General features: G+C 40.6%; 4 protein-coding genes across 5 annotated transcripts in view; 2 read left to right on the top strand and 2 right to left on the bottom strand.

The window, feature by feature from the left end:
• rnf32 (ring finger protein 32) overlaps nucleotides 1-2407 on the top strand; it is a 35274-nt gene extending 32867 nt beyond the window's left edge. Inside the window, exon 8 of the mRNA XM_086065875.1 lies at nucleotides 890-2407. The gene's annotated coding sequence lies outside the window, so the exon portion shown is untranslated. The remainder of the gene's footprint in view (nucleotides 1-889) is intronic.
• Nucleotides 1-5719, bottom strand: part of lmbr1 (limb development membrane protein 1) — a 32050-nt gene extending 26331 nt beyond the window's left edge. Inside the window, exons 1-5 of one of the 2 annotated variants that reach the window (XM_086065874.1) lie at nucleotides 5513-5719; nucleotides 2942-3014; nucleotides 2466-2505; nucleotides 2073-2212; nucleotides 882-985 (exon numbers count right to left, since the gene is read on the bottom strand). In XM_086065874.1, the coding sequence (XP_085922000.1) occupies nucleotides 882-985; nucleotides 2073-2212; nucleotides 2466-2505; nucleotides 2942-3014; nucleotides 5513-5575 (420 nt within the window). In that variant the 5' untranslated portion in view covers nucleotides 5576-5719. The remainder of the gene's footprint in view (nucleotides 1-881; nucleotides 986-2072; nucleotides 2213-2465; nucleotides 2506-2941; nucleotides 3015-5512) is intronic. The other variant, XM_086065873.1, reaches the window with a different exon arrangement.
• Nucleotides 5720-5790: 71 nt separating this feature from the next.
• On the top strand, nucleotides 5791-13984 carry nom1 (nucleolar protein with MIF4G domain 1). The gene is made up of 11 exons (XM_086065872.1): nucleotides 5791-6900; nucleotides 6994-7097; nucleotides 7840-8035; nucleotides 8161-8484; nucleotides 9781-9891; nucleotides 10400-10558; nucleotides 11370-11491; nucleotides 11571-11703; nucleotides 12175-12306; nucleotides 13118-13227; nucleotides 13665-13984. Exons 1-11 carry the CDS (start codon nucleotides 6040-6042, stop codon nucleotides 13825-13827), a joined length of 2415 nt encoding a protein of 804 aa, XP_085921998.1. The 5' UTR covers nucleotides 5791-6039; the 3' UTR covers nucleotides 13828-13984.
• A 2287-nt stretch (nucleotides 13985-16271) lies between these two features.
• mnx1 (motor neuron and pancreas homeobox 1) lies at nucleotides 16272-20786 on the bottom strand. The gene is made up of 3 exons (XM_086066369.1): nucleotides 20276-20786; nucleotides 17591-17751; nucleotides 16272-16574 (listed from the first exon to the last, which is right to left on the bottom strand). Exons 1-3 carry the CDS (start codon nucleotides 20784-20786, stop codon nucleotides 16272-16274), a joined length of 975 nt encoding a protein of 324 aa, XP_085922495.1.
• Nucleotides 20787-21592: the final 806 nt, after the last annotated feature.

Here is a 21592-nt window from a genome sequence, read left to right as displayed (position 1 = left end):
AAAAATAGACGCATGTGTATGTTGTACGCTTATTTTCTGTCAACTGCATGAATGACGGGCTTTTTTGGGGGGCGAGTGTGGCCTCCAGCCTTAGCTTAGCACACGCGTGATACATACCTGGATGTGCAGCCAAACACTGAACAGAGCTGGCCTTTAAGCGCGTTTATGGACGATGCGGTAGCGAGAAAGCAGAACAAAAAGGGCCAAGAGGCCCTCGCTTCCCACTTTCCACACTGGCCAAATTCCGCCGAAACAAATTAGGAACAAAAAAAGAGCCGGCCTTGCAGCTACAGTACAGAGCAATTTTTATGTGCTTTTTGCCAGGAGGGACATAAACCAGGGGCGTTTCAAACTGTGACACAGGATAGAGGTGTATTAAAAGTAAATCTTACCCCCTCTATTTTGCAAGCTTCTATTGTGCTGTCATGTTGCTGCCACTTTATGGATGCTTGGAACACGAGCCCCCAGCCGTTCTCCCTCTCTCCTTTTTTTTTTCTCTCAGGGTGGGGTGTAATCAATTAAACTAGGAAGTTCGTTGAGCCTTACAACTCGATTATTAGCCTTTTCTTTTGAAGTTTTATTTTAGGGGGTTGGCGGGAGGCTTTTTTTTTGGGGGGGGGGGGGGGGACACAAGGAATCAGGCTTTAAATCAGTGGGCCGATGCAGCCGCGTTGAAGCGTTTGCAGCCTACGCGGCCTTATTGCGAGGCCTTGTCAGGATGTGGCGCGGGGCGAAGACCAGATTCCCACTTTCATGGTTAATGAGCTTTCGGTCAGCGGCGTGAGTCAGCGAGAGGGCACGGAACGAGGCACCTGCTGCTCCCGCCGCCCCCACCAGTTAGATGCAGAAATGCCCAACAGTAAAAAGTGTATTATTTCTACCTTTTTAGATCCGGCGAAGCCCTCCGACTCCAGGAAGAAATACGCGAAGGGCATCAGGACAAAAAGGCAAAGGTTGGAAAAGAGTGATACTAGATTCCACAGACCTAGAAAAAGTACAGCAATGGAAAATTGATTATTACCACTTCACACATTCCAATTTCTAATTTTAACTCGGTCTGGCTCAGTGATTCCCAACCAACACAAGGGACTAATCAGGTGAGCCACGGTAAATTATCCGATTTCACTTTATTGGTCAAAAAATGTGTTATTTACCACAGATAATGTTGTTAATCAGTGTATGACGGGCATAACAAAAATTTAATGTTCTTCCATTAGATGGGTGCTGTGAAATTATTTCTAATGTAAAATGCATTAATCACTAAAAGTTTGGGATATTGAGCTTTCGAGTGTTGGAATGAAGATGAACCTAAAATGCACTCGAACCTTTACAGGTCAACTTAGTAAACTTTTGAATGTCCAACCGTCCAACGTCCCTACCAAAACTTTCTGTTCTCTAACATGAACCTGAAAAGCAAAATTGCCAACAGGTATTTGACCGATTCATTTCCAAGTATATCCATGGCTATGCCTTTCTGTGACTCTTCCAGTCTTTTTGTTGTAATCTGCTGATGACACACTAGCTCAGTGGTCACTTCCCTCTGAGAAAATACTAATTGAAGCTCCATCCATCCAAATCTGAACAATGCCATCATCTTGATCTCATGATCATCAAAATGTGAACAGCTTGATGAAGAGGTTTAATTACCAATTCTAAATCAAACGGGAAATGTAATGATTGATTCACGAATCCAACACCCGTTGTGAATTTTGCTGTTCAGCTCATTGTAGAAACTGCAAGTTGTGCAAAAAGTCCTGAGACATTGTGCAGTTGGACATTCAAGCGGTTAGACGTCAAAATAATTTCCCATTTAAAGATGATAATAAATGTTAAAACTTTACCTAAAAGCCCAATAGCCTAGCTTTTTGTGAGTAGTTTATGTGCCTTGGCTCAAGAAAAGGCAAAACATTGAGTCTGGCTGTCAGGTAGACTGTGGGATACAGGCTGTGGCATGGCTATGTGATGGACTCTGACGCCCCCTGGTGGCCATTGCAGCACAGAGCAGCCTTTCTATGCACAGCTGGAAAGTCACATACAGCACTGAGAGGCGAAAGTAAAACAGATAGACTGACCGTGGATGAGGGAGCCATTGAGCCACTGGATGTAGTAATTCTTGGGGAAGGACAGCAGGATCTCGCTGCTGATGATAGAGAACGGCAGCAGGAAGACGGCGCCACCTGACACGGCGAGCGTGAACGTGCACAAGTACAATCTGCAAGGGCAGAGCATTTTTTTTTAGGCAAAATAGTTTTCAAGACACAATGTGTAATATTCTTTGTTCATGTTTAGTTTGACAGTAAACTTCAATTATGAGTGGCAATAAACAAATTGAAGCCAATCTCAGGCAGACCGGTTTTTTTCCCCAGCCTGCCTGAGAATACAATACCTTCACACCCTTCTGCTTGAAATGTCCTTTTCCCTACAATTACATCATATTTCTATTGAGAGTGTCATGTTGGACTCACGATATTCTGTTGACAACGGCATCTTCGTCTTCTTGGTCATCTAAAAAAGTAGAGGGTACATCACAAAGCAATTCATTTGTAGATTATATCTACATCTCTCTCTGATGTCTCCTTTGCTCTCTTTGGCAGGACCAGGGGTACATACAAACAACCAGACTGAATTTGAGTATTTTGCCGCTTCACAGTCTAAGTCAGCAACTGCCCATTTATCGGATTGATAATCCTGTGGTGTAGGTGTTATGAGTAATTTTTGTCAAAAGAGTGTGTATTCTTTTGTTTCACTGCAGCTTGCAGTGCAATGCTGCCTCATGCAGGTCAGTCTTGGTACTACACACTATATGAACAGTAAGAAGAACATACTTAATCGATTTTCCCCTCATCATATTTGGGGTTTAGGACCTTTTAAAAAAAATCGGTACTTGTGTAACCCGCTTAAGGTGCTTCCGTGACAACTATGATTTCAAAGAGGTGCTTACCCGTCTTCCTCCTGTATCGGGTGAGGATGAAGTAGGAGACAATGTAGAGTACCGCAAACAGGAGGAAGCATATCTGAAATGGCAAAGTGAAGAATATTAGTGGTGGCCATTTGGTACACTTGGATATAAACCAGAACATTTCTTAACACTTTGACTTTTGAAAAAGGATAAAGTAACAAGATATTGCTTTCAAAGCTTGTGGTCACAAAAGTGGCCATGGGTGTTTATTTACTCCACTGCGAAGAGTACCTGGCGTTTAATGGAGGTAATGAGTTTAGCAGAGGTTAAGTAATTTGACGTTTTAAAAAAAAAATCAGCCTCAAATGTTGGCACTTAAAGAAGGTGTCACACTTGTTTAATGTTATTTAAACATTTTACACTACAGTTGAGAAAAGTTGGATGGTTCGGACAGTTTGTGACTGGAGCACATTATTCCTATTATAGCTAAGAAAAACCACCATTTACACACCTTTTTATGACATTAATTAAGCCAACGCATGCCACAGATGGTGCTCACAAGGTGTTTGTCGCGTCTAAATATGCTGACGGATAAGATCCCGTTCCACATTCCCCCCTCCTACTGTGACAGCGGGCGGGACGCCACTAATAGAAAGTTTAGAAGCCGCGACTTAAAGCGCTTAGCACCGTGTCAGCGTCACGACATGACTCAGCCTGCGTGATGCCGCCAAAAAACACGGGGACGGGATCAGGTGCGCGGGGCTGATAAAGCAGCGCACACACAAAAATGAAGACAACACTCTGGGAGGAGATAACACTGACACCCTCTCAGAAACACACTCGCAGGCCAGGACATTGCACAGTCTAATGACATGCAATACAAGAGTTGTACCCTAGGATGGTCAACACAGAGAAGACAGTATTTCACACCTTAACAAGACATGGGGTCGAAATGGAGGAGTGGATGCGCAGTTACACTTTTAGCTTCTTCACGCCGGTGCGAATTTGAGCTGTAACGATAAGCAGTTCTGTAAAGTCGCTTTCCACACAGAAGCCAGCGAAGGCAGGATACTGCGTGAACTTTCACTTAAAGCAATACTGCGGAGTATCAAATATTTTTAGAACCAAACATTCTTTTGATGATCCCAAATTGGCTCACATTTTGAATTATTGACGTGCAGGTATTATTTTTGTCCACTTGAAGTCACCATCCTCATGTTGTAACTGTAATATCTGTGACTTAAAGTGTGTTAGAAAAGCGAGACCTGGTGAGTGATATGGGTGTCATAGAATGAGAGTGTAGAGTTTGTTCTTCGTGTGGAGTGACTCTGTGCCGGTTGTGGCCATTAGCGGGTCGGGTACACATTAAGTGTTTGCGATTGTTGAATAAAGCGGATGCAAAGGGCACTGGGCACATTACAATCTAATCAGTGGTGGTAGGCTACATACATTAGCTATCCGTTTGCGCTGTTGTGGTCCTTTAGTTAGTTCTACTTCACAGTAGCCACACTGCCTAAGGCTCCAACTAACTCCTGCTAGCAGCTAGCTGCTCCGGCGAAAACCGGATTCGCTCGGTCTTTCGGTGTCGCTCGAGATTACGACTCATCACCCTGTTCCACCTTTACCTGCATTCCCTTGCACACAGACGTCGTCCTTCCTTTGATAATACCTTCGAAGGTGGAACGGTGACATGTAAAAATTAAGGCTTTTGCAGGCAGTAGCCCCTTTCACACAATTTCCTGGAAAATCGGTGCTACTGAGGCGTAACAAAAGTTCTAGCATTTATTTCCGAAATCAAGGTTTAGTTCAGGTATGACATAAAAAATAATTGTCAGACAGCAACGACTGCTTTCAACACAACGGTCTGTCACTCACCAACCTTGCCTTTTCCAGCCCTCCTGCCTCTGATGTTACATGTGAAGATTGACAATTACCAGGTCAGCTAGTTCACACATCCCATTCTGTATCAGTGCCTGAGGGCTGTTTATATGGAACTGAGAAACGGGGGGGAAATCAGGGACAAATATTGTTTCTTTTTTTGTTTCTTACAGGCAGTTGTCCCTTTCACATATTTGTAAGCCATTTTAACGATTTACAAAGGAATGTCTATTGTTGAATATACCAGTTATAACCTGTCTGAAATCCAGTTTCATGGTTTCTGTGTCAACATGGGCACAGCTAATATAAAACAACAAAACTAATAGTTACCTTATCTCACTGTCATGTTCACTAATTCCTGAAAATATAGGTACGTGCAGGACAATGCTCTTCATAAAATTGCTGTCAGTTCTAAATTATTTTGGTGAAACCCTTTTCTTATGAGCTATGTTGCATTACAAAACACTCCCCTTTTATAATTATAATTATAATAAATGCTCAAAATAAAAACAGGTTGTTCAATTAGGTTGTGAGAGTCTGCTGGATTTTGACCCCTCCCCCCCAATGTCGTGAAACCTCGTACTTTTGTGAAAGATTTGAAGAAGTTGTTGTGAAATTAACGCCGGTCTACTTGACAGCTCGAGCTAGTTAGCATTAGCAAAGTGTTCTTTTTTTTTTTTTTTTTTAGAGGACGTCGTTAGCCGCCTAGCACCTGCTTAGCCGCTCCGTACTCACAATGTACTCCCGGACTTGGCTGTGGAAATTCTGTTCCCTGATAGTAACATCGTCTGCTTCCATTCTTCATATTGCAAAGATTCCAGAGGGGCTCCAGACTCCACTACATAGTAGCTCAAAGTACTCCCACTGTTGTACGCCCTCTTTCTTCCTCCTAGCCCGCCGTGACTGGTTAAAAAGACGTTTTACGTCGGAGGAGGAGTCCGCTTCGAGGTTGGGGAAAAAAAACTCCAAAATAAATGGCGTCATCACCATGCGCCCCTCGCATTCGCTGTTCCGGAAGCATAACATCACGTGTGCGGGTCGCTTCCGTGTAGTAGCATTGCGGCACATGTGTACGCTGTTTTTTCTCTACTCAAATATAGCTATAATGTTCTAGCTAGTTTTACTTTTAATCTGCCTAACAGTTGGCAGGTAGGTGTTAGCTTTCTAGCATCGATGCTATTTTTTACGTGGCATTTTGATCACGTTTAGCAGGTCGAATGTAAACATTAGTTCACTATATTGAAACCTAGAAAGCTGTTGCCATGAAACGCAAATGGAAGTCGCGAGGCGACGATAAAAAGAAGAAGGGTAGCGCCGTGTTGCAGAAGTACATGGTGGCGGTGGGCGAGTTTGTCAAGAGCAAAAGTGGCGCCGAGGTACCAGAGGATGACGCCGGCTTGAGGTCGGTCAAACGGAAAAGCAGGAAAGAGCTTCGCAAGGAGAAGCGAAAGCTGAAGAAAACAAAGATGAAAAATCATTACGAAGGTAGAAATAATGGAAATCTGTCCAATGTTAGTGGTGAACAAACTGAAACCCCTCATAAACCGAAGGCAACAGGTGGCAACAAGAAGGAAGATGTTAAAAAAGTGCCTAAGACTAATCCAAAGAAACCAGAGAAGCTCAAAGTGGCACCCAAGAAAACCAACAAGCTTCAAGAGTCGAGGAAGAAGGCGCTTTTGGAGGCGAATGAACAGGAGGATCGAGAAATTAAAAAACTGGAGCGTTACTTGAAATTAAACAAGAGGAAAAACAAGAAAAGCCTGCCTCAGTCATTTGTGGCTGATGGACTTGACTACATCCTTGGTGCTCTCGACTCTGGTACTTTGACCACAGGGATGTACGACAGCGACGACAACATGGACCTGGCAAAGGACAACTTTGAACAGCTCGATGAGGACAACTCTGATGAGGGCGAAGAGGACTTGGAAAGTGATGGAGAAGATAAAAATGATCATGAGGGAGAAGAAGAAGAAGAAGAAGAGGAGGAGGAGGAGGAGGATGATGATGATGATGAAGTGCCAAGCGAAGAAGAGGAGGCGATGGATGAGGAAGTGGAGGAGGAGAGTGACATAAATGACGATGACGAGGAAACTGAAGAAACTGCAGAGCCTATTGCTATTACTGTAAGTTCACAGTACATGATAAATGATCACCGCAGCATCTCATTAATGCCAAGTATTTAATGCTTAATTTGAATGCTTAATTGCTGTTATTAGGCAACAGGCAAGTATGTGCCTCCTCAAATGCGTGACACGGGAGGCGACCAACGCAAAGCAGACTTGGAACAACTGAAGAAGAATGTTAAGGGCCTCATCAACAGGTAACAAGTACCAATTGTTTACTCATGCTGCTAGTGCAATGAATTCCTGCTATTCGCAAGGGATAGTGACAGAGCTGGCCTCAAATAGCAAGATTCTGCAAATAATTGATGCCAAGCCCAACAATGGTTTGTAATTGCGTGGTTGATACAAGATGGTAAAAAGCACTTAAAACTTAGAATCATACAGCTCCATTTGTCATGCTTCTAGCATGTACACAATCATGGGCCCATGTTACATAAATGAAAATCTATTTTTAAATTCTTCAACACAAGCAAACCACCTTCACATATGGCTAATCAATTGTGTTACCAAGCATATTAGCCTAAATAACATTGTAGTGCAAACTGACGTGATGGACTGTATTATAAATGAATTCAACCTAACAAACCGCCAAGATTCCACCAGATGGCACCAAAGTAATCATTTTGACTTTGGCCTGTGTACAAAAACAGAAATTTAATGGGATTTTTAGGTATGTAAACAGATGATAGGTTGAAAAGAAAATCTGTGAATTTGACAATTTACAATGGCTGTACCATGAATATGTGGGCTTTTACTGAAGGACCCCTGAAAAAAGGACAACTAAAATGGCTGCTTCAAGGCAAAATAGTAGATTCCTGTGTATTGAGGCAAAGGTTCTTAAGACTTTTTTCTGCGGTTCTACTTATGATAGACATTGTTACCAAGTTTTGCTTTCCTAAAATCGATCAGCCTCGATTGATTGATTTTGTTGTTTTTCAGGCTGAGCGAGCCCAACTTGTCATCCATCAGCGGGCAGCTGGAGGCGCTCTACATGAGCCGCAGCAGGAAGGACATGAACGACACCCTGACGGAGGTGCTGCTGGCGGCCTGCGTCACGCCGGCACTGATGCCCGACCGGCTGCTGATGGAGCACGTCCTCCTGGTCAGCATTCTCCATCACACTGTCGGCTTGGAGGTAATGAAACATTCTCAGTGCTTTTTAATTCCACACTGGCTGGATGGGCAGGCATTCCAGAGATAATATTATTTATAAAACAACATCTTAGATGGCTGGCTCCTTAAATATATTAACCATTCCAGGTAGGAGCCCATTTCCTGGAGACGGTCGTGCGCCTTTTTGACGACGCGTACAAGCAACCAAACGAGGGCAAAGAGTGCGACAACCTGGTGGCCATCGTGGCGCACCTCTATAACTTCCAGGTGGTACACTCGCTGCTCATCTTCGACATCCTGCGGCGCCTGCTGGTGGCGTTTGCTGAGAAAGACATCGAGCTGGCGCTATTTGTGCTGCGTAACGTCGGCTTTTCACTGCGGAAGGACGACCCTCTAGCCCTCAAGGAACTCATCGCCGAGGCCCAGCGCAAGGCGGCCGATGTCGGGAAGAAATTCCAGGATCAAACCAGAGTATGTAGTGAATAAATAACTAATTTGCTCCCCAAAACGTATAAATACATTTTTAAGTGTCCCAAAGACGTATTTATAATTTTTTGTGTTTTTTTACTTATGCTAGAGCATACAGAAGGCTTTAATGCAGCCTCTGAACTGCAGAGAATGGGCGAAGAAATTGTAGTAATTACAAAAACAGCCAGCAGGTGGCAGCAGAGTAAAATAGATCAACCAGGGGCCTTGTTGCAAAAAGCTCATTAACCCACAGTTCTAAACAGATTTGTGAATAATGATGAAACTATAGCTATATTCTAATGCTAATAGCTGCAAAACGGAAACAGATCGAAATATATATTTTTTTGTCCTGATGAAAGAAGAGACTCTAATCTTTCTTTTAGTAGGTTCCATGTTTTTATAGCAACAGAACACAATATTCTGTGGGCCTTGCAAAATCTGTCAAAATCCAGTAAAACAGCCAGGAGCGAAGGGGGTTCAGTGAAAATGGCTGCCAGTGAATGAGCTAATAGCAAGGATATTTCCTCAAATAGTGCCTGTTCCTTAAATAGAAGCCCAATTAGTTGCTGGGTGCCTCATCCACTATCGAAACGGCTTCCCTCTCATGTAAACATATTCTCTGACTTAAGGTCGAAAGGAAGAATTCTGATACAGATAGTAAATAAATTAAATTAAACTCGTGACTATAGTGTTAGTATTTTTTATTTTTTAATACAGGCTAGTTATTAGGAGGAAAACATTTATCTTGTAAAAATAAAGTTGTTGTGAAAAACTTTATAGTTTGATTTTTCCAGTAAGAATAATTAATAATTGCTACTCATACCAGAATAGTTATTATTTTTATTTTTTATTTTTTAAATAAATAAATAAATCTTGCTATAAAAAGTTTAAAATGTTCAGGACTAAATCATAACCATGCAAGAATATATGTAATATTGCAACATTCAAGTCCTATTTTTCCAAAGTTGATATTTTCTCTTGTAAGAATATTTTTTTCATAATATTACAAGTTGTATTTTGTTCTGATAAAGGGGGATTTGCAAAAAAAATAACAATTATTTTCTGCCACAGAGCTTTTTTTCTTATTTTTTCAGAAATAAATATTAATCTTACAGCTATAATCATAGTTTTTAGAGACAGTTGTACAATTATAAGAATAAAGTTGTATTTTTGTCTGGGGAAAAAAATCTTCAAAAAGTAGTGGGGGAAAGAAAAACACTATTAGTGGAAATGTGGTAACTACCCTTTATGTCCTTAAATTGCACTTTCAACACAATGTTATTTTTATAAAATTTGCAGGTGCGTTTCATGTTGGAAACCATGCTGGCGTTGAAGAACAACGACATGCGCAAGATTCCGGGCTATGATCCCGAACCTATGGAGAAGTTGAAGAAGCTACAGAGGAGTCTGGTGGGTGATTTCATTACAATTTTTTTACTCAAAGTACCACTTAATGCTCAGTTTTCAAAGTACCAACTTAGTAGTCCAAAGTGTTCATTAAAAAAATGAGTCAGCTGTGAGTCATAAAAAGTAGTATTTAATATTCTTGTGAACCACTTTGACATTCTGCACAGTTAAAATTTTGTGTTTAAATATAGGGAGACTAAACTGTACTGCACCATTAAAATAATTATTTAATTAAAATGTACTGTACAAAAACAAAAACGTACTGAAGAGATTCATACCACTTGGAGTTGGAGAATAATAGTTGCACTATTCACATTAATTACATTTATAGTACAATACAAATGTTTATGGTAGTTTGCACTTGAGCCACCAGGTGGCCTCAAAGAGCTGCCTATAAGGATTACCTAAAGTGCCATGCTTAGACAAATGCAGTCAATTACAAAATCCATCTTTTGAGGCTCTCTTTGTTTGAATAGGATTTGCTTTTGAGTAGTAAATGTTTGCAACGCAGATCCAGCGCAACGTTGCAGGCAGCGACATGAAACTGCGGGTGTCTTTGGACAACCTGCTGTCGGCCGACCAGGTGGGCCGCTGGTGGATTGTGGGCTCGTCCTGGAGTGGAGCGCCCATGATCAGCGAGCAAGAGAATAAAAGCGTCGGTGAAGGACAGGTGAGTCACAAATGGATTGAAAAAAATGGTCAAAAATGCGTTAGCCGCTATTTAAATTATGTCCCAAGTGATTAATCGACCGCAAATTATAATCGGCCGAATATTGCCTTTCAAACGTCGGCCAAAACAATTGGCCAATTTGGCTAAATGGCTGATTATTTTCCCCATAAAATGTTATCATCGAAGAAAACTGAAGTTTCCGACGCTGTGAAAGTACCCTGAATCCACCATTTTACTTGCGTAGCATTAGCAACAAGCAAGTGTGTAGCATATGTTTTTCTGCTGATTCTGTTGTCCCGAAGTGTCCTTTGAGCTGTTTAATGACACCCCAGTTGGAGTTAACTGTAAAACTAGATACGCGATGATAAGAATTACAGCCACTGTATATTTAAATACAAATCATGCTTCGTTTTTAGAACATCGCTAGCCTAACGCTACTGCTAAAAGTGAAGGGAAGATCCCATTCAAATGCTAACAGGAAGTTATCATCGACTTCGGGAGTGTTTTTCCTTTAAGTAACAAATATTCACACACAAATGCTGTGGGAACACAATTTTATGCTATATATATATATATATATATATATATATATATATATATATATATATACTCAGCAGATTAAAGGGTAATTGATATTTTTTACTGCCAAAAATCGGTATTGGCATCTGCCTAAAAAAAATGCTTATTGTTCGGCCTAATTTAAATGTGGCAAAAATCGCACATTTTTTGGGGGGCTTTCCACGCTTCTTTTCTTTTTTTTATACATAGTCTTCAACAATGATTAAAATCACACACCCACGTTTTGTTTCAGTTCACCGCCAAAGTTCTGGAACTGGCCCGAAAGCAGCGGATGAACACGGACATCCGAAGGAACATCTTCTGCGTGCTCATGACCAGCGAGGACTACTTGGATGCATTTGACAAGCTCTTGAGGTACGTTCACCTTCATTTGAAGGCGGGACGAGGATGCTGTGACAAATTCTGACAAAGGAATCTCATTGCTTATGTGAAGAATGGGGCTAAAAGACAAACAGGAGCGCGAGATCGTCCACGTGCTGATGGACTGCTGCCTTCAGGAGAAAACCTTCAATGGCTTCTACGCCGTGCTGGGAGAGAAGTTCTGCGCTCACGACCGCCGCTTCCAGGTAGCCAAGATGTATCTTAGCAACACTATCATTTTTTTTCTTTCTTCCCGCTGAGGAAATTGTCCCTGATAGTTACAATTCCCCACCCAATGTAAAGAGCCATTGATGTTATTTTCAAGGCCCTCAAAAACAAACCATCAAAGCCACAACAGTGCACTGATCCTAATCACACCTGATTGAGTGCTAATAAGTCTGCATGCTAATGACTAATTTCCACTCACTTAACTCCTCTTCCGGGCCTTGCGTGACCCGCGCGATGGGATCTTCTCACACCTTCTCCCCCTGTGATATGAGGCCACTCAAACTGTGACCACAAACAACAACACTTCCTCCTCGGCCCGACCGCATCGGCCACCGACGACTCATTGTCCTTCTCAGAGAGCGCACCGGGAATGTTTGCTTTTCACGCGTGAGCTCGTTAAGTTTCTTTTTGTTGGTTTTGACACGTTCTTTTGCTTCCATTTTTCACAGATGACCTTCCAGTTCAGCCTGTGGGATAAATTTCGGGAGCTTCCTAACCTTCCCGTCAGGACTTTTAACAATTTGATCCAACTCGTGACAGGCTTCCTACAGAACAAGTGCTTCTCGCTCTCACTGTTCAAAGTAAGCAAATGCATACGGACTCTAGATCAGTTTTTTTTTTTTTTTTTTGCTTAGCGAGTTAACAAGCAATTCTTCAAAAAGAGGTCAAGTGTGCTTGCGTCAAGCTGTTTGTTGGCACGTCCAGTTGAGGTTAACTCTAAAACAAGGAGAATTACTTGTTTCGTATTTAAAGCCAACCACATAACTTTCCTTTACAAAAGCTCAATGCTAATGCATAATGCGAAATGGCATAGAGAGGCTAACAAAACTAGCATACAACTGATATTTGAACATAAATGGTGCAAACATCAAATCAAAAAAATGTCATGTTTAATTTTATTATTACTATATTTTTTTGTATAATGGATAATCCTACAGTATAGTGCTGTTTTTCTTATTAAAATTGTCACACAATTTTGTGTTTGTCACGGAATGTTACCCCTGTATTCATCATTTTAACCATTTTTTGATTTCATTAATTAAAAAAAAAAAGATTGAATTAAATTAAATTTAATTTAATTGGTTAAAAAGCTAATTTTCAGAGCATAAAAACCAAGAGCATTTTAATTATTTTCATCCTCACAATTTATTCAAAGCTTGAGGCGATTGATTATGGTTCTTTGGCCGTTTGTTTGTTGAATTAGTTTGTCAGATTTATTTAGCAGGATGTCTGGTTAAGCTAGTTTCTCTCCGCCATTGCATCCAGTTTTCAGGCAAACATTCCATGTGGCAATTGGTCAGCCCTTGGTGGAGGTCTGCGCTCTACTGAGTGCCATTTTAAGTCCACATATTCTTTCCGAATATTGACACAGGTGTGCTTTTGGTGTCCTAGGTAATAGAGTTCGGAGAGCTGGACAAGCCCAAGGTGCGCTTCCTGCGCCAAGTCCTGACTCGGCTGCTCACAGACACCGAGCCTGACGATCTCGTCAGCATTTTTTCAAGGTGAGAGAAATAAATGTCTCCATTTTCCCATGGGGGGGGGCTGGTAGTACAACTGGAATTACCGCTGGACTTAGGACTTTGCTAACCAAAACAGCAGCACCTATCAAAATAAAATGTGTGTGTTGTAAATAAGTTCCCTGTGTAATGTTAGACAATTTTTAGTGTCATTCAAAAAATTATTTGCACAAGTAAAAGGATGGGGAATTTTGGAAATATCCCAAATTGGACACGTCAATAGAAATGAACTGAATTAAGAGCAATATTTAACCATGAATAGAAAACTTTTCTCCACCCCACACCCCCTTCCCCCATTTCACTCGAGCGTCAGCCTTGAGATCATTTTGCGATAACCCGAAGGCTCATTTGTCTTTTCTGCGTGTCGCCGGCCACCCACCCTCAATGTCCCCCTCCCCCTTCATTTGCTGCCCACCTGCCAGGATTTCTGGAATTCCCCAACTGGGAATGCTGCGTGAGGGCCTGAAGCTTTTCATCAGCCACTTCCTGCTGAAGAACGCCGGGCCGCAGGACACCGCGCTGACTGAGCGCGCTTGCATCGCCACCAAGGCCATGGAGGCCAAAGAGGCCAAAGTCAAACTGTAACTTTTCTGGAGGAATATCATCTTACTAGAAGAAGATTAAAAAAAAAAGATCCATCCCAAATCCATTTTCTATAGGGCTTGTCATTATGATTGTAAGCAAGCAATGGACTCTTATGAGACGTCACGTTTAAAACATTTATAATAAAATAATAGATACATTTATTTGCAGCTTGATTCATTCCACTGTAAATCACTAATACTTTTAAGTGTGGTGTGAACAAGCGCTGAGGTGTATACAATGCGATCAATGGGCTCACTGTGTGCGCTCCACACGCTGACCTTTGTGTGCCACGCTGTAGCCAGCAGCCTTTACCTGCCCGGTCGGGTTTGACCCAGGCCTGAACTGTTGATCTGCGGTCGCTAATGCAAACACGACGAGGAGATAAACGCGGGTCCTTCACTAAACAGCCTGGGACAAAATGATTGAATTGACTGCGGAAGCAATCAGACTGAAGGCAGAACAGAAATGTAGACATTTATTTTGAAGGTGTGGTGTCTAAAATTTGCTTATTTTATAGTGGATGATGTAAAAAAAAGAAAAGTCTACACACTCCTGTTCTGGTGCCTTTTTTTTCACGATATAAAATACAACATGAAGCAAATACTTTATACCATTAGTGTGATCTATAACTATGAGGCTGAACGATCTTAGGAATAGATATATTTGCCATTTTTCTGGCAGGTATTGCAATTTTGATTCAATTACTGATTTTCAAATCGATCTTCAGCGCAATATTCACTGTACATAACATTTACTAGTAACATGGCAGAAAATCGCATTGTAAGGACACCAAAGAGGCTTATATATACATACTTAATTAGGTATATTGTATGTAAAATATTTTAACCCCCCCCCCCAAAAAAATTAACTATTTCATAAAAAAATATATAACTTTTGCAGTACTGCACTATATAAATGCAGATGAATTGATTACAATTAATGTTTTCAAAATCAGAATTTATATTCATGTCATATTTTATGACCGTTAAGAAATGTATATTAATTAGTGGTATCAAGTGATTAGAATTTTTAAATCGCATGACTTCAAGAGTTAATGCACGATTAATCGCAAATTTTATATCTGTTCTAAATGTACAATAAAAAAAAATATTCCTAAGTTTTCTTACTCTTGTTAACATGAAAGTAGAAAAAATTATGTTAAACTAATAGAAATATGGCTGCATATTTTAGTTATTGATAAAGTAATTTCATAATAATTCATAAAATTGAGTTAAAATTAAAAAGATTTACTGTACTGTAAAAAATCCAGTGTGATATTGATTTGTTGAGGTCATTTTTCTGCCACTAGATGGCATAATGGCATTTGTAAGACATTGGTGACAGCTCAGTGTATTTTTATTTTAATATTAAGAGCTATCTAATCTTTAATATGAAGTAGCTTGTGAAATTCTCATTTTTTTAATTGTAAAAAACAACTCAACCCCAGTGTCCACAAATATATGCATTATTATTAAATTTATTACTGCTAAATTTGGACGTGGACGTGTCTGCTGCGTTGCGACTGGAATTCCTCCAGTACAGGCTTTCCAAGTAAGGGGCGGTCATTAATCACGCATAAAAAAAAATTGGTGCCATTATAGGAACTCTAAATTAACTCAAAATTAATGCATTCATTTTGACACTCCTAATATTAACATATTTTTACCTTTTAATGTTTGATTCTCAAATCACCCCAAATATAAACACCAATTGATTCTCAATAGAAAGTTATGCCATGTCCCTTTTTTCTTTTTTTTCCCCTTCCTAACAGGGTGTCTCAATGCGAGTCCATTGGTGGTGTGGCGCGAAATGTTTCTTCTTCTTGCTGTTTGCTCACACGGCACATTTGCACACATCCGACAGCGCCATTAACAGTCATTCCCATGACCCCGGCCTGTCAACGCACAAGGCTGCATGTGTCCTGCGCCATAAATCAAACCCTCGCTACAACTCGCACACACGCACATGTACTACACACACACATATATAAAAAAATAAATTTAAAAAAAAGAAGCACAATATTTATTTGACACTATTTGCACCGAGAGACCACAATTTAGCATGCGTTTTGTTTTTCTTTTATAAATACAGTATAGAAAAATAAACAGAACTTTTTTTTTCCTATTATAATAAGGCCAACATAAAACAAGATTATTGCTGTCAAAGCAGATGGAATGACGAAAAGAAGAAAAAAAAAGCTCAGTTTTTGCATAGAGAGTCCAAGTAGTAGTGATAACCGTATTAAGAATTGGCCTCATTTCAATGAAAAATGAGTGTTATCCATATTGTGACGCATCGTATCAACACCGCAAAATAATCGTGATTCCCACCTCGAATCGACACCTTGCTTATGTTTGACCTGTTTTCCTCATCATATATATCTTCTTTTCATAAAAATGTCAATGATAAAAAGGATTTCCATGCAAAGTCCTCCCCCCCGCCCCTCAGGGTTGCGGGCTGAGGTCGCAGGTTCGATTGCGCTCATCATCCGAGGAACAGTCCGAGGAGTTGTAGAGGAAGCGGTCGCCCTCGTCGTCGCTGTCCTTCAAGTCTCGTATCCTGCCGTTTTTGCTCGTCGTCGTCACCTTGCCGCCCTCATAGTCCGACTGGTCGCCGTCTTGCTCGGCCCTGTCGCCGCCGTGCGCGCCCTTGCCGCCCTTCTGCTTCTCGGCCTCCTGCGCCGCTTGTTCCTTGGCCTTCTTGCTTCGCTTCCACTTCATGCGACGATTCTGGAACCAGATTTTCACCTTGAGGAAAGCCAACATGGAAAACAAAGTTCAAAATTGTGCCTAGGCCAAACATGGTGGATGTACGCTTGAATAGATGGATTTAGATAGAGAGATACTGTACCATATACAGGACAGGTGGATGGATGGTAGATAATGTAGACCGCATATACAAATATAGAGACATGCTGGATAAACAATAGGCAGCTAGATGTACAGATATAGTGTATACTATGTGTGTGCATCTAAAAAAAAAAAAGATCGATACATGATTCTAGATTTCAAAGTCGAACGATTTGACGCGGTTCCGATCAGTTCGACGGGTTATGATGCAATGAGTTTGTTGTTGTCATTTTGCGTACAGTACATATGAATGACCTTGTCAGTACTGTAAACGTTTGCCTTCGATTCAATACGTGTCTCGGTAGAAGTGGCACGATTTGATTTTAACCTTGCCAGCGAGCTGAATTCTCGCGGTATTTGTTCACAAATACTACGAGAATACATCTTGTTCGTTCGTTGAACAGTGAGAGGCGCTTCATGCATTTTTTTTCTGGTAAAGATGTTCATGCGGGTTTTTTTTTTCTTTAAGACGAGTCCGAAGATGACATTTTCATCCGTTGCCGTGATTGGTCAAAACAAACATGCACAAGATGGCGCATCGTCCAATCAGCACAAAGTATTGTACAGAATGTCCCGCCTTTCTCCGACGGATCTGCCGAGGGAAGTTCCAGATTGATTATGTGAAGAACTCCCTTAAGTGAATCACAATTATCAATCTGACCCGTGCCGTTAATTTGATTGGACAACTTAAATGGATTGATGGATGGACAGATGATAAATAGTATAGTCAGAAGTTGTATTGACACACTGATAGAGTGAGAGTTATAGAGACATGGATAGATCATGGATACTGTCACTGGACGGATGGGCAGACGATAGATAGATAGATAGATAAATAGACAGAAGGATGGACTGAGGGAGAAAACATGGATGATAGATACTGTATATGTATATACAGTATAACTTTGTGGTACCTGCGTTTCAGTGAGCATGAGGGAGGTGGCCACCTCGAAGCGTTTGGGTCGGGACAGATACTTGTTGAGTTTGAACTGGTGCTCCAGCTCCAGCAGCTGCTGACTGGTGAACGCCGTCCTCGGCCGCCGGCACTTGCCCAGCAGGTTGGATTGCGCCTGGGCTGTGCACGCACCCAAAAACACAAACACAACACAAATCATATTCTACAATTGGACTAAATATCATGAATTTAATGTTTGCTATTTTGTGCAGGTAAAATTGTTTTGTTTTTGTGCCCAAATCAAACACACGTCATTCTGTACTCCTGATTGGAGCATCAAATAAACAAATAAATAAACAAACAAAATTATTCCACATTATCTACTATTATATAGTTTTTGTTGTTGTTGTTTTTTCCACGGGTTGTAATTTCTGAGCCGACAGCAAAAAATAAATAAATTAATAATTAGGCTAAATTATTCCAAGTTATGCATAATTTTAAATATTGTTTTTACATTTATGTTTACAAAAAAAAATACAACCCGACCACGCACACCTGACTCAAATACTAGATTCTCAAAGAAACACGAGCCAGCTGACAGGGCAAATCAAACCCCCCCCCCCCCCAAAAAATCATAAAAAATTAGGCAAAATGATTTCAAATTGTTGCCAATTTCAAAATGTTTGATCATTTATACTACATGACAACATCATACTCTCCATCTGACCAAAGACAACGTATTCAGATTCTATCAGTAAAGTGAGTCAGTTCATCAAAAATGTTTTGATGATGAGGCAAAATTATTACAAAATGAGATATTTTTAATTCCTTAAAAGAAAATACACACAACCTCGTGTTGTAGGCTTCACATCTCTCACTTTAACAAGTTTAGAATGATTCTGAGTTGTGACACGAGAAAAAAAGTGCAAATTTGTACCATTTTGTGCATTTTTTTAAATGATAAAATAATTATATTTAATATTTATATTAATAATAATATTAATATATAAAAAAAATTGTTACAAACAACCATGGACTAGCAATTCACCTCCCTGGTCACAAACGATCGATTCAGTCGATTCAGATTTTCAAAGGAAAAAAGCCAGCCATAGTCTAAAACAAAAATTCATCAAAAATAGGCAAAATTGTCAACTTTGTAACTTTCTGAAACCATCAAGAACGTTTTTCCTATCAGGCACCTTGCCAATGTTTATAACATCCTCATCCTGTGATCTCATCATTCCTCCACTCCAGCGCAGAGTCTGGAAGCGTCCACACAGAAGATGAACTCAACCCGCCGCCTCATTTTTTTGACCCAAATCTGTTAGAAACGAGTGTGGACAAAAACGGCAGTGTGCGCCGGTGAGCAAGTAGCATGTCCACTGTGGCTTTCACAGTCCACTGCCACTTTCCCACTGTCCATTATCTGTCCATTTTAGTTCCTCTCCCAAAAATCATCTATCTGTGTCACCTTGTATGCTCGCCATCGTTCGCTTCCCTGTACAAACATCTCCACAGTTTTTTTTTTTTTTTAACATTCTTTGACCTACATGTTTGTCATTATATACATATAAATGTTCATTTTGTTTTTTAACTAAAGCAAATAGGTCTGCGGTTGAAACATTTTAGTTATTATATAATTGGGCAATTTTTTCAATATTATAGGAAATAGTCAATTTTTCCAATATACCAAAGTCAAAAAAAAAATCTGTTGGGTAGCTGCATGGCAAACCATTAAATAATAATAATAAATTATTGTAGCCATTTTGGCTCAAGATGTGTCCCAGAACTGTTTAAACAACACATTTTATAAAGTAATCTGGAACCATTTTGGCCCATAATAATAAAAATAAGCACACTGAAACTCTTATTGGTATTCTTGTTATTATTCAAAACATGTCAACGCAGATTAAAATAAGGCTAGTGGAGTCATCAATGCAATGGAAGCCATTTCGGTTCAAAACTGGACCAACCAATTAAAAATCTAATTTGTTGGCTAATTTAGACATTTAGTTTATTACTGCATAATTATGAGAAACGTGTACACTTTGCTCAACTTGTGTTTTTCCACCAAAATAGCAATTATTATAAGAAGTGTACAGTTACAGTCAATTAGTTTTATTATAGGACAATGGAAGGATTATGGCTAGTTTGGAGACATGTTTTGATGTCATTCCTTCATTAATAAAAAAATTTTTTGCACAGCTCTGGAACAAAAAAAGACCACTGCAAAATAACCAGTTTCTCCGATTTTGCTATTTATTTGGCATATGCTAAAATGAACATTTTTATTTTCTATATTTACAAATTGTTTGTACTAACAATGACTCCACGTTCCTTTTTCATTTTACTAGAATATGTGCAAGAAAAAAGTACTTTTACGAAAATAAATACGTCAATAAAAATGTATTGCGAGATGTATTTATTTTTTCAGAAGTAAAACGTATGCGACTTGTAAGCCTGCGGTAAAGCCAAATGTAATTCACTTCCAAAGTACACATGCAGTTTTTTTGTTTTTTGTTTTTGGTCCATCCCCTTAGTTTTAACATCAATGCCAATTTGTACATAATATTCCATTTCTGAGCCAAAAGGGTTCCAAGTAATAATCTAATCAGGTTTTTATTATAGCTTTTTAATAGTTTGGTCCTTACCCTTGACAACAGTTGTGTTAAGAATTTATAGTGATTTAATTCCAAATACTCACAGTTAAAGTCTGCCATTTTGGGCAGCATCATACCGGCGGTGGACACCCGCAGCCAGTGGTCCAGCTGGAAGGTGCTGGCGGTCAGCTTGATGGGGTCCCCCCCGCCGTGGTGGTGCGGGTGGTGGCCGTGATGGGAACCGTGCGGGTACGAGGCGTAGGACAAGGCCGGGTGCTGGGCGCTGAGCGCGGCCGCCGAGTACGCGTACATGGGGTGGCCGTAGAGCGCCTGCGCGGGGATCCCTCCGCCGCCGTTCTGGGGGTGGAGTCCCACCACCCCGTGAGGGCCGCTCAGGAAGCCCGGCTTGGGGATGAGGCCGTGGGCGGAGATCCGAGGAGGGGACGGCGTCTCCGAGCGGAGAGCCTCCCCGGGGTTGGTGAGCTCCGAAGCGGCGTTGGCGGTGCCCGCTCCGCCGCTTCCCGGGGTCGTGACGAGGGCCAGGGGGGAAGTCTGCACTTTTGGGGTGTCGGCCGCCAACAGGGCGTCAATGCGAAAGTTTTTCGACTTCTCCATCTTGGAGGGGAGAGTAGGACCGCGCGAAGTTGGGACGGGACCCGGAGTGGGAGCTCAGAGCTCGGCGTGACACTTAATGCTCGTCCCGTGGCGATGATTGGCTGGAAGGAGAACTAACCCCGCCTCCGCGTCTCATTTCCATTAGCGCTCGCGTGCAGTCACGCACCTTCAACCAAAATGCGCAACACTGTCAAGTCATTCTAATGAGGCGCCATATTTTACTTTAACAGCTTCATCGTTAATATTCGTTTAAGGAATTAAAGTGCAGCACTTTGGAAGGATTTCACACCCCTCAAGGTCACCCGAGGCGCCTTTTTGAAGATACATATTAGTATTTTGGTCATTATTGTTATTTTAAATAGTAATACGTTCAAACATTTCCAACATTGGAATTATTATTTTTGTCTAAATCGACGTGTCAATTATATTTTCTGTTAACACAAAATTATTATTTTTAATTAGTAAAATACAATTTAATTTGTTTTGGGCTGCATAAGACATTACTAATGTTCAATTATTATTATTATTATTTTGATTTTTGTTTTCAATAATACACATTCTAATGCGTTTAGAGGAGGGTATGCATTTTTTTCTGCAACGAGAGCACAAAAATATGTTTATTTAGATTACTAATTGGAGCGTGACCACAGGACAATGTGGACTCAATACATTTAAATGCCTGTTTTTGCAGCCAAAATACACAGGATATGTGCATTATTTACTGCAAGCGTATGCACAACGAAAAGTTGTTGCTATTATTTGAGAGTTTTTTTTTGTTTTTTTGCTTAATCAAATGCATTTAATAC

This window comes from Leptonotus elevatus, chromosome 21 (assembly GCF_054856555.1).
Source record: "Leptonotus elevatus isolate MCC_2025b chromosome 21, RoL_Lele_1.0, whole genome shotgun sequence".
In the NCBI taxonomy this organism is placed as follows: Eukaryota; Metazoa; Chordata; class Actinopteri; order Syngnathiformes; family Syngnathidae; genus Leptonotus; species Leptonotus elevatus.
Note: the sequence above shows the minus strand (reverse complement) of the source record. Positions and strands in the feature narration are given on the sequence as shown.

Excerpts from the sequence above, each read along its gene's own strand:
- mnx1 (XM_086066369.1), bottom strand. The coding sequence starts at position 20,786 with ATGGAGAAGTCGAAAAACTTTCGCATTGACGCCCTGTTGGCGGCCGAC. Across the intron at positions 17,752-20,275 it reads CAAAATGGCAGACTTTAACT|CCCAGGCGCAATCCAACCTG; the intron begins GTGAGTATTTGG and ends GTGCGTGCACAG. Across the intron at positions 16,575-17,590 it reads TCATGCTCACTGAAACGCAG|GTGAAAATCTGGTTCCAGAA; the intron begins GTACCACAAAGT and ends GCTTTCCTCAAG.
- nom1 (XM_086065872.1), top strand. The coding sequence starts at position 6,040 with ATGAAACGCAAATGGAAGTCGCGAGGCGACGATAAAAAGAAGAAGGGT. Across the intron at positions 6,901-6,993 it reads CAGAGCCTATTGCTATTACT|GCAACAGGCAAGTATGTGCC; the intron begins GTAAGTTCACAG and ends TGCTGTTATTAG. Across the intron at positions 13,228-13,664 it reads CTCGTCAGCATTTTTTCAAG|GATTTCTGGAATTCCCCAAC; the intron begins GTGAGAGAAATA and ends CCCACCTGCCAG.